The 12,487-nt window shown below is 45.5% G+C and overlaps 1 protein-coding gene across 2 annotated transcripts in view; it reads right to left on the reverse strand.

The window, feature by feature from the left end:
- Positions 1–255: 255 nt before the first annotated feature.
- Positions 256–12,487, reverse strand: part of LOC111159419 (switching B-cell complex subunit SWAP70) — a 66,557-nt gene continuing 54,325 nt past the window's right edge. For both annotated transcript variants that reach the window (XM_022521867.1, XM_022521868.1), the window contains 6 exons: positions 10,905–11,086; positions 6,634–6,741; positions 4,912–5,078; positions 2,767–2,965; positions 1,693–1,789; positions 256–1,361 (listed from right to left, as the gene is read on the reverse strand). In XM_022521867.1, coding sequence (XP_022377575.1) covers positions 1,255–1,361; positions 1,693–1,789; positions 2,767–2,965; positions 4,912–5,078; positions 6,634–6,741; positions 10,905–11,086 — 860 coding nt within the window. In that variant the 3' untranslated portion in view covers positions 256–1,254. The remainder of the gene's footprint in view (positions 1,362–1,692; positions 1,790–2,766; positions 2,966–4,911; positions 5,079–6,633; positions 6,742–10,904; positions 11,087–12,487) is intronic.

Genomic DNA, 12,487 nt, shown 5'->3' on the forward strand with positions numbered 1-12,487 from the left:
ACATAAGGACTTAGTTCACCTCATGACAGCACTCGTCTGCGGGTCCAAGCTCCAAAATCAGGGTTTTCAGGGAGTATCCCTCAACTCAAGTCCATCTCATTATGTGAAAATATACAGATATACACAAAACCTCACCCTGTTGTATTAAATCAGGCAGTTTAAAATGCATGCTGTTCTTGTGTTTTTATTTTCTAAGTCCATTTTACTAAAAAAAAAAAAAAAAAAAGCAAAAAACAAAAACAAAAAAACCAAACATACAAAACATTTTTAATATATCTTAGAAAATTAGCAAAAAATTAAGAAAGTTCAGCATATTACATTGTACAATATTTAGGTAAGAATGTTTGCAAATTATAAATATTTGTTCTCTCTCAACATAGGACATCATAAAAATACATTTTTAAAAACTTTCTTCATGTGTAATTCCTATAAATGATCATATCCCTATTTATTAAGGAAAAGGCCTGATTATAACAAGCATTCACAAACTCCTGAAATTTTCTGTACAGTAACTACAAAAGAAAAAGCAAGGGGGTCTGGCAGCAGGTTGACCCTCCAGACCATTTTAAATATTAGAAAGAATTCAGTTAGTATCAAATTACCACTCCAATAGGGCTTAGTTCATCTCTGTGCTTTCATTCCTCAGGATCTATCAGCCAAAGCACTTGCTCCCTTGAGTTGGGGCCACCGGGGCCAGGACGTGGATCAGCGGCAGCGCATTGGGCAGAAAGCCCCGCACAACTGCACTGGGGACCACCAGCGGGGACAAGGGTCACACGTCGCCAGGATGGCCGGAGCAGCAGTCGCAAGCCTCCCGGGCAGTGGCACCCGCAGCAGACCGGCGGGCTGGTTTAGAAGGCTGCGCTCGGAGACAGGGACCTGCTGCCACAGAGGAGGGAGAGCGGGCCACAGCCCGACCCCGTCTCTGACGGCGGCTGATGGCGCCCCCCCGCACGGTGTGCGCGTGGCCCAATTCCCATGAGCACCTGAGGGAGCTAAAGGGAATTTTCAAAAGCTGAAGTTTTCAAGGAAAGAGTAGATAAAGAGCTTGATAGGGTCAAATTTTTTTTTCTTTTCAGATGAGCCCTGATTTTCAGGCAGAGAAATCAGAAGGCTTCCTTAGTATATTGACCTGATAGGAGGTGCAAAAGGAAAAAGGTCAGAAGCGGCAAAGCCAGTTCCTGTGTCTTTAGCATCGAGCTTTCCGGCTCTACAGGGCTGTGCCCCCGACGGGCCCTGCCCCTCGTCACCCCCTCACTCCGTGCTCTTCTTCCCCTTCCAGCTCTTCTCTCTCTCTTCCAGTTCTGCCTGGGTGAAAGCCGCAGGGCCCCAGTTAGTGATCAGGTGAGGGTTTTTGGAACCTAAGGGACAAACACACATTAAATATAGGAAGGTACCATACCCTTCAGTTAACATAACCATTTCCCCACAGATAAAACAGTCCCTTTCTCCTTTATTTCTCCTCTGAGGAATATCCATCAATGTCATACCCGCCAAAACCACCAGAAGACGAATGCAAAGGGAATTCCTGGGCCTTCTTATCTATTACAGGGCAGGTCACTCAAGAGCGATTGACCCCAGTTTGCTTTCTATGTATTTGGACTAATGAAGACTTTTAGCACAATTCAAACACATAAATAAAACAGAGGAAAAAACTGGGAAAATATCTGATTACTCTAAGGAGTGTGTTACCTGGCTCTATCAATCGAATTAATCCTTCGTGCTGGGCCACTTTGTCCTTCCAGCTCTTGGTCTTACTAGTTGCCATCTCCAGCTTCTTCTTAACTCCCTGGAACACAAGGAGATTTTGGATGATGCAAACACAACGGGAGTTCAAGAGCCAAATAAAAAATGACTGGGTGCTTACTATATGATTGCGGGTTATTCCAGGAAATCCTCCCAGTCTCTCTCAAGAGGAGGAACTCTTATTACCCCCATTTTACAGATGTGGAAACCAGATGCAGAGAGCTTGAGTAACCTGCCTGAGGTCAGCTAGAGGACCTACTCACGAACGGGTAAGACCCCTGTGTGAGCATCACGGCTCGCCACTCCTCGGCTCCAAACGCCGCCTCCCCTGTCCTGCGTGTGACAGCAGGTAACTCTCCTTGCCAGTGGGCACCATTAAGGTTGGTCAGTAAAGGGCACTGAAGGGACACTGGAGGAAGGGCCTCTGCTTCCGGGTTCCACTGGACCCTTCTCGGTTGCTGAGAAACTGCCGCTCTTCTCAGCAGCTCCTATGGCAGGGGGCACCCCAGGGGCTCACCCCGTGCCCAGAAGACAGCCTCCCAGTCATAGCTCTTCTGCCGTCCCGGGGGCCAAGGCCATGCTCTCTCCAAGGAGGTCGGGATCACAGCCATGGGCATAAGGGGCAAGGATCAAGGGGGACCCTCTTCCAGCTGGGTCCCCTGCCTCAGGCGCAGAGGCATGGGCTGCTTCCTCTACCTGCCATTGCTGCCTCCTTAGAGTCTTCACTGCCTAGCAGGCAGTCCCCTCATTGTGGCTAATAACTGCTTATATTAGACCTCTCCTGTTCAAATTACTGTGTGCCTTTTGACTGGACTTGACCTGATCCCCCTCACCACCTATAAAAACTACTACTTTTCATAGCTAGGCAAAATTCTCACTACAGCTTCTTAACAGCTAAGCAACTGTTGTTCTTTCTAAATGTTTAAGTTTTTACTTTAAGTCCAGTTAGTTAAGCAAGAGGGCTAGATTAGTTTCGGGTGCTTAAACGTTTGTTTTGGAAACCTGAAATCCAGGCATCACCTCGTACTGCTCCAGCGCCTGCTTCCGCTCGAGCTCCAGCTGCGCCAGCTGCTCCATGGCTTCCTGCAGGGCCCGCTCTTTCATGACGCGCTGATTCTCCAGCTCCTGCTTCTCCGCCTCGGTCGTCTGAATGGCCTGCTGCTGCTCCAAGTGCCACTTTTCCAGTTCAGCCCTCTTGGAAGACTCTTCCTCGAGCAACCTGCGACACAGAGCGCTCAGGATCTAACCTGCCCAGGCGCCCACACCCCGGCAGATGCCAGAGCCCCCGAGGCCATCTCAGCCAACCCTCTTCTCTCACAAGGAAGAAACGAGCCACAGAGGCCCACATTCCTAAAGCTGGTAAGGCGACCCGTGCCGCCTGTCCTGCTCCTCTCTGTTGCACTCTTGTTTGAAGACAAATTAACATTTATGAGAGGTTTACTGTGCCACAAACTGGGCCAAGAACTAAGTGTATTTTCCTAAAGAATCCCCACAATAAACTTAAGTGCTATCAGCATTCATAGTTCAACGATGAAGAAAGTGAGGCACAAAAGCTAAGTGACCTGTACCACGTCATTCACCGGGCAGGTGGGAGGGCCAAGTTGTGAAATGTGCCCGGGCTGCTGTAACAGCAAAACATCTCTCATCTCGTACAGACCTACGACCGAGGACAACGCTAACAAACTGATGAAGTGAGGGAAGAAGGAGCCAACAGAAGGCAGACTAAATCAGCTCCCACTTGGCTGAACAATCACTACATGTATGTCACTCCCTTGACCTCTCGACTGCTAACCCATCAGTTCCCAAGGTACTGCCGTCCCTCCAGATGAAGCAATAAAAAATCAGGGTGTTCGTAAGTACATGACACAGCTAGTAGTGGATTTTTCACCAAGGTTTGTGTGACTCCAAAAGGTTATCTTTGAGTCACAGGCTGCCTATCTAAAATATCGAGCTACAGAGGCGTTTAAATAAACTGAGGTACAGCCCAAACCTGTACCAAGTACAGACGGTGTGGTTAGGTGCCGGCCCAGGACCAACACACCTCCAGTGGCCCGACCATCAGCACACTCTTCCACAGCCAGCGAGAGAAGGAGTAAAGTGATGGACCAGACGGCCTCATGTCGCCAGCCCCAGCCTCCCCGCCGCAAGAACTCCCTCTGCGACACCTTGCAGGCACTTATCCGACCGTCTGAGGGATGGCCCGCCCACTGCTTCACGAATCCAGCAAGTTTATTTATAGGTAGCCGTGGAAAGTTCTTCCTGGACTAGGAAGAGCTCTCCCATCTACTGTCCCTAGTTCTACACAGGACCGGCCACTCCCTCCTTCCGGAGTGTAAGACCCACAGCTGAACACAACACTGCAAATGTGCTGTGACCAGTGTTCGTCCACCCACTCAATGTGTGCATGTATGATGCACCTTCTGTGTGCTTTTCTAGGCACTGGTGATACAACACAGAACAGGAAAGACCTATTTCTTCATCCTAGTGGTTAGAGTATAGAAGGGGATGCACGTTTGCAGGTGTTCAGGCTGCCCGGTCTGAATCCCCTTCACGTGTCCAAGGAATCTGCACAATGGGCATCTTGATGGGAAGCAGGGCCCATCTCCCACTACGGAAGCCAAGGCCAGACCCCTGCCCTCCTGCCCTTTGGCAGCCAGGGCACAGTGGAAGCCCGAGCTGGGCCTGCCTAAGCAGACGCATTAGGAAGAAACGAGACTCTGGAACTTGGACTCTGAAGCAGCCGACACAAAACGGCAGAGACAGTGGAGACTTTATCTTGCTGGAGGTGCGAGCATCCTGTGTTGAGTGACAGCAGAAGGCGTGGGGACCAAAACATGGTGCCAGTGCTGACGTCAGTGGCATCCTCAGTGGGCTCCCCCCCAGCCTGGCTGGTGCTCTGGCTGGGCTGCTCAGCCTTGGTTCATGCCTGTGTTCAGACCAGGCCACCTGCCTGCTCTACACAGATGGAAAGCCTGTCTAGGGCCCTAGAAGCCAGGGTCTTCCAGGGTCCTAGACCGAGAGTAAACAAGTTGGCCAGCCAGGCCTCCAGGGTCTCTCCGGTCTGGCAGACACTCCTCCCTCTTCACCAGAACGTTAGTCATTCCTAGAAACGACATTCTCCCCAGCGAAGCACATAAAGACACAGGAGACAAACAGATCTGGCACCTGGCCTGAAGCTTCCGCACAGTCTCCTCGTCTTGCCGGGCCTGTCTCTCATCCTCCAGGGCCTCCTGCAGCTTTAGGTACATGTCTTCCAGCTCCCGGACTCGCTGCAAATACTGTTCCAGTTCAGAGGACTTCTGGGCAACTTGTTCTTCCATCTGCTGTCTGATCTGATGGCATAAAAGGGCCACGTTACACTCAGGCTGACTTTATCCCCAGGGAACGTCTCCCGCTGCTCGCAAGGGGCTGCTCCCGATGGCCAGCCCTTGCCGCAGCCCAGCAGGGTGGGCAGGGCCCCGTCGCGCACTCCCAGACTAAAGATGGAGCAAGGAGAACACCGCAGCCAATACCAACACTGAGACCGCACGCACAGTCGGGGCCACAGGCTACAGCCCTCATGCTGTCTTTCTGCCCAGGGAACATTCCATCCCTTCCACGCCACACTTTAAGATTCAAGTCAAGAAAAAAAATCGTTTCCCTGAATAATTTCTCTTTAAATTCCTTTCTATTATACAACCACAACCTCTTTACCCACAGTCTTCTCTAAAAGAAATGAACCTCTGCCCAGTTAGAACAGCCAGAGGGAGGGTTAAAGGGGAAAGGGACGACTGACCAGCAGCCAGCGACTCCTCTTACCTGGCTGCCTCCAGGCCCCCTCTTCTTCCTCCCTGGGACATATCCAGCCTTGGGGGGACTCAAGCACCCAAGTTAGCACCCTAACAAGTATATGGGTTCTCCTTTCTGTATTAAACAGTTTTGAATCTCAAAAATTGGAAGACAAGGATATCTATCTGAATGTAACAGCACACACATCAGCATATGTGTTCGTGGTTTTTAAAATATTCTCACTGCTCACTTCCTCGTCCTAAGAGTCATGAGAGATCACATGACAACACCTCCAATGTAAAGAGAAAACTTATGCTCAAAAGCAGGAGCAGAGAGGAAAGAACCCAGCTCTTCTGGCTGTGAGTACAGCGCTCCTTCCCCCAACAGCTGCTTGCCTATGAACTTTTCTCTCCTAACACGAATATATCTATCTCAACTCCAAGCAACAAAAACTTAATAAATGTCACCAGCATCTATTTGATGGGCACTGGGCTCAGTACTCTCCCATACATTACAACTCCGCGTAAGACCTGTGTTCCAATGAACTAGCTAACCACCTCCAGCAACCTGGCTCTTGGGTGTCTTGGGGGATGAATCAGAGCTGCTAAGAGAAGCAGACCAGAATTCATATGTTCTCATGATTTCAGAACCTCCCACTTTGCTCATGACAGAAGAAGAATGTCATGGAACCCGTGCTTTCTTTTTCCATAGCTACTTATTTTCCAAGCCAGGACTCTTTGAGAAGGAAAAAGAATGCTGTTAATAATTATATCAGGATGGCAAGGACTAGCCCAGCAAACCAAGACATACAGTCACCCTAACCACAGTACTTATCACCCCATTCCATGAATTTCTATTCTGGGGTACTAAAAGCAAGGCTTACGTCTTTTACCTTTATATCCTTGGCCTGGTGCCTGGCACATAGAAGGTGCTCAATAAGCCCATACTGAATGAAGAAACACAGAACTTCCCCATGAGCCCCCTGCAGGTCAGAAGCATAGCCCAGCTGACAAGCTGGCCTCCCTCCAGCCTCCCAGGCCTTGGTCCCTCCCTCTTCACCCAAACTGGCTCTGTGAGCAAATGTAGCAGGTCCCAGGTTCCCAACTGTGTGGCACTCACAAGCTTCTCTCGCTCCAGCTCTGTGCTGAACCTGGCCTGTAGTTCCACTTGAGTCTGAAGACGTTTCTTTTCTTCTGCTGCTGCACGAGATGCTGCTTCTTCCAGTTTCTACCCAATCAAAAACCCACCCCCAGAAAAGCAATAAATATTAAAGTGAAGGTGCATTAGGAAAGAAAAATGGTGGCACGTGGGTGGCTCAGTCGGTTAAGCATCTGACTTTGGCTCAGGTCATATTATCAGGGTCATGGGATAAAGCCCCACATTGGGCTCCACTGGACACAGTCTGCTTGGGATTCTCTCTCCCCGCTCCCTCTATCCCTCCCCGCTGCTCGCTCTTGCACGTTCTCTCTCGCTAATAAATAAAAACAAAGTCTCAAAAGACCTATCTTTACACTTCAAGGAACCAGAAAAAGAAAAAAATGAAGCCCAAAGTTAGTAGAAGGAAAGTAACAATGACTAGAGCAGAAATAAATAAAAGAGACCAAAATGATAAGAGAAGATCAGTGAAACTAAGCTCGTTAGATAAACAAATTGACAAGTCTTTAGTTAGACTCACCAAGGAAAAAAGAGGATTCAAAAAAATGAAAGAGATGTTACAAAGGATACCACAAACTACAAAGGATCAAAAGAGATTAGGAATAATTATACACCAATAAATCAGACAACCTAGAAGAAATTTACAGATTCCTAAAAACATACAACCAATTTGATTACTAGAAGGAGATTCAATCAGTGATCAGAAACCTCCCAACAAACAAGCTGTCCCAGGACCAGACAGTTTCACTAGTGAATTCTACCACACATCCAAAGAAGAAGTAATGTCTATTCTTCTCAAACTTTCTCTCCAAACTCATTTTATGAGGCCAGTGTTACCCTTATATCAAAAGCAGATATAAGAAAAGAAAATCAGGGGCTAGTATTCCTGATGAACACAGATGCAAAAATCCTCAATAAAATATTAGCAAACCAAATTCAATAATACTTTAAAAGGATCATATACCATGATCAAGTGGGATTTATTCTTTTGTATAATCTAAATTTTTGAGCCATATGATTATATTATCTATAAAAAGATTATATATTTTCTAAAGAAACCATAGTAGAAATAAAAGTTATTTGGGAGAGGAGGGGGATGAATAGGGAGAGCACAGAGGATTTTTAGGGAAGTGAAAATAAGCCTGAATGATACTGTAATGGTAAATACATGGCATTATACATTTGTCCAAACCCACAGAATGCAGAACACCAGCATGAACATTAAGAGAAACTATGGACTTTGGGTGCTATGAGTATCAGTGCAGATTCATCAATTTTAACCAATGTACCACTCTGGAACGGGAGAGGCTGTGCGTGTGTTGACACCGGAGGTACATGGGAAATCTCTGTATCTTCCTTTCAAATTTTATTGTGAACCTACAAGTGCCCTACAAAAATAAAGCATTTTTTCAAAAACAAAAAAAAAATGTGGGCAACCCCCTTAAAGAAACATATTAATTTACAAAAACTACATGATTTCTTGTTCTTTCTTCCAAATTAAGTGAGGCCAATCAAGTCTTACAAAACCCACAAACATTATTGAATTCCAGGTGATTAAAATATTCATCTAAGCAGTTTTTTCCCTAAATATGTTTCAACGAAAACTTGATGAATTTTATTTCTTTATGAGAAAAGGAAAACTAAAGATTATTAAGGCTCTATAATAACTTCTCAACACTTAACAAGTCCCAAATCAGTTTCTTAAATAATTCTGTAAATCTAGGTAGGAGGAGAGCTGTCTAGTCTGGCCTAGGCCTTGCCAGCTCTGGGCATACATTCACATAAAGCAGAGCAGGGCACCTACATCCTCATGGGAGGCAGAGTTTAAAAGAGTCTAAAGGTTCAAAAAGATGCCAGATCGGTGAATCTCAAATGCATGATGCCAAGTCAAAGAACACAGCCTTGAAAACTTACACACTGTGCAGTTCCATTTATATGACAATTTGGAAAAGGCAAAAATACAGGAACAGAGAAAAGATCAGTGGTTGCCGGGGGTTAGGGATTAGTGGACAATCTGAGTACAGCGGGCAGCGTGAGGAAATTCTGTGGGGCAGTAGAATTGTTCTGCATTCTGTCTGTGCTGGTTCCAAGAATCCAGACACATGTAAAAACTCACACAACTATATATAAACCATGAATCTTACTGTTTGTAAACTGCCAAAAAATTAAAACGAAAGAAAAAAGGACACCAGAACTTTCAAATTTTGGCAATACTCTATCCTAACTTGGGTAATAGTTTCAGGGGTATTCATTTTGTGATGCTTTCGTACACACTCTTTTGTACTCTCTTCTGTAGGACCTATTGTATAATTTTTTAAAAATTATGAAAGAAGGACAACAAGCCCAGATTTCCACCCCACTCTTCTAACATCCACTACTGCCATGTGTACAGTGGATGAAGGAAGCAGTGATCACATACTACAGGTGCTCATCCTAGCCTGTTACGGGAGTTTTTAAAGAAAACACATTACAGCAGAAAGGCAAGATGCAAGAGTGATTCAGGAGGAAGAGCAACAAGACCTGAGAAGCTGCTTTTAGAAAGTAGGTATGTCAGGGCACCTGGGTGGCTCAGCTGTTAAATGCCTGCCTTCAGCTTGGGTTATGATCCTGGAGTCCCGGGATCGAGCCCTACATTGGGTTCCCTACTCAGCAGGGAGTCCGCTTCTCCTTCTGCCCTTCATCCTGCTCATGCTGTCTCTCTCTCAAATAAGTAAATAAAATCTTAAAAAAGAAAAAAGAAAGTAGGTAAGCTCTCTAGAAAACAGTATGAAGAGTCCTCAAAAAGTTAAAAGTAGGGCTACCCTATGACCCAGCAATTGCACTACTGGGTATTTATGCAAAGGATGCAAACATCGTGATTCTGCACCCCAAAGTTTATAGCAGCAATGTCCACAATAGCCAAAATATGGAAAGAGCCCAGATGTCCATCAACAGATGAATGGATAGAGATGTGGTATGTATACACTCGACAATCAAAGAGAATGAACTCTCGCCATTTGCAACAACATGGATGGAACCAGAGGGTATTATGCTACGCAAAATAAGTCAGAGAAGGACAAATATCATATGACTTCACTCGTACGTGGAATTTAAGAAACAAAACAGATGAACATAGAGGAAGAGAAGGAAAAATAAAATAGATGAAAACAGAGAGGGGGGCAAATCATAAGAGACTCTTAACTACAGGAAACAAACAGGGTTGCTGGAGGGGAGGTGAGTGGGGATGGGGTAACTGTGTGACGGGCATTAAGGAGGGCACATGATATAATGAGCACTGGGTGTTGTATGCAACTGATGAATCACTAATAATATACTGAAACTAATAATATACTGTATGTTAACTAAATTGGATTTAAATTAAAAATTTAAAAAAGAAAGGTATGATGGATGGGAACAACTTTCTCACTTCATACACCCACATTAATTCCCAAGGTTATAAAAGTACTAGAAAATTCTTTGTGAATCTACTCAGAGGATGTCAGCACAAAGTGTGGCATCTCCATGGACTAGAAAGGGAGAACCCCACCAGGAATGTGGGGGCTTATACTGTGAGTATCTCCCATATTCCACGGCAAAGGTGCTACAAAAGAGGTAGGAGACACAAAAGGGTCTTTGATCTTGTGGATAGCGGGTGCTCACTGATTCAAGACAGAAATAAGGAGAGTGGCCATACAATGAGGACCATCACCTCCAGAACCATGATACAGCTGAGCAACAAGGTTTTCCAATGAATGTCAATTATCCTATACAATCAATAGTACTTGATCTCCTAGCCCAGAGATGGAAGGAGAAATTGACCCAGACTGCATCTTTGATTCAAAACGGTAAGTGAGACCCACAGTTCTATACTAAGAGTATTCATGAGTAAAGCTAAGGGGGGAAAAAGCTAAAAAAGCAACACACCACGCCCAGGTCACCAAAAGTGACCTTGACATCAAGGAAATAAAATTTCTCATCTTTCTCTGACAAAATTCAACTGTGCTCACTATTCTTATAAATGTTCTTGTCCGGTCAATGAAATGCCTTGCTGACCTGAGACCCTCATACTTTCAAGGCTGGGAAAACCAGGATGTCTCACTCAGCAATCTAGATACACTTCCTGAGAAAATAATTTACCAAAGCAGCTGTCTAAAACGGCACGCACCTGGTCTTGGCAGACCCAAAGCTTGTCAGGAAGGTAGCTGTGGCCCCTACAAGGGAAGAGAGAGCCCCCCCAGCCCGGCGTCCACGCCCACCTTCCTCACGGTCTCCAGCTCCTGCTGCTTGTTTTCGTTGGCAGCCTGGAGCTCCTTCATCTGTCGCTCCAGCTCCTCCTGCTCAGCCAGCAGCTTTTTCCGCAGTTCTTTCCGACGCTGGCGGGCTTCTTTATGTGGTGGGGGGCTGCCCAACTTCAACAGATGGATAGTAGAATGAATGGCTATAAAAGGTGTAGGACAGAAAAAGGGATGGACTGTTTATTCTTCGTAAGCCTAAAATGAGGATGGCATACTGGGAAGAAAACAAGAGGCCCAGTGGACTTTCTGCTTCTGCCACTGAGTGCTGGTCTGCCCTTCCGTGACTCATAACCTGCAGCATCGGTCTCCTCATCTCTGAAATGAAAAATGTGATCTCCAGAGTCCCTTCTAGCTCTAAAATTCCATAACTGCGTATCTATTCTTAAACAGATACTTGATACGGGAATAGTGCGCACATTTGAAGAACTTACAACACTTTCAATTCCCTTCTATTTCTTAAAAGGCCAAATAAGAACAAGAAGTAGTAAGAGCTGAGATTCAAACTTCCTGATATCTGATTTGCTACATGCTGGGTTTAGTCTGCCCTTATCTATGCCTTATGAAACCATATCCTTATACACTCCCTTCCTGAGATGGTAAGAGTAGCTACCATTTATTGAATACTTGCTATATGTGTATCTTTACATGCATCATCTCATTTTTATGTATTTTCCTGATTATTTTAATTAATTTTTTGAACAGCTATTACTTTCACATTGTTCAAATTCAAAAGCATGGAAAGACATACAGGAAAAGTCTCCCTCCTGCTCCTATCCCAAGTTCTGGCTTCCCCTCTCCATCACCAATTAATGTTAACAGTTTCTTGTGCATCTTTTCCAGAGATATTTTAAGCATGTACAAATAAATATGCTTATGCATCCTCCATCTTCTTTTGACATAATACACTCTTCTGAGCCTTGGTTATTTTCACTTAATTTATCTTAGATAGCTTTCTGTATCAGTATATAAAGCATTATACAGGGCACCTGGGTAGCTCAGTTGGTTGAGTACCTGTCTTCGGCTGGAGTCATGAGCCCAACGTCTGGGATTGACATCAGGCTCCCTATTCAGCGGGGAGTTTTCTTCTCTCTCTCTCCCTCTCCCCCTCCCCCTGCTCATGCTCTCTCTCATTCACACACACACACACACACACACACACACACACACACACACCCTCTCTCTCTCTCTCTCTAATAAAATCTTTTAAAATAAGTAAAACAAATAAATAAAACATTATACATACTGTACAGAACCCCATTGTGTTTCTTCTATCATTTATTCAACCATTTGCAATTAATGGACATTTAGGTTATCTACAATCTATCACATTTCTGCAATGATGTGCCATTTTTTAAATGTGCAAGTGTATCTTCATTATCTGTCAACCCTCACAAAAACCTTAAGAGGTTGGGGCACCTGGGTGGCTCAATGGGTTAAAGCCTCTGCCTTCAGCTCGGGTCATGATCCCAGGGTCCTAGGATCGAGCCCCGCATCGGGCTCTCTGCTCCGCCAGGAGCCTGTTTCCTCCTCTCTCTCTGCCTGAC

Source organism: Enhydra lutris, unplaced genomic scaffold, assembly GCF_002288905.1.
Source record: "Enhydra lutris kenyoni isolate GAN:26980312 unplaced genomic scaffold, ASM228890v2 scaffoldscaffold68, whole genome shotgun sequence".
NCBI lineage: Eukaryota > Metazoa > Chordata > Mammalia > Carnivora > Mustelidae > Enhydra > Enhydra lutris.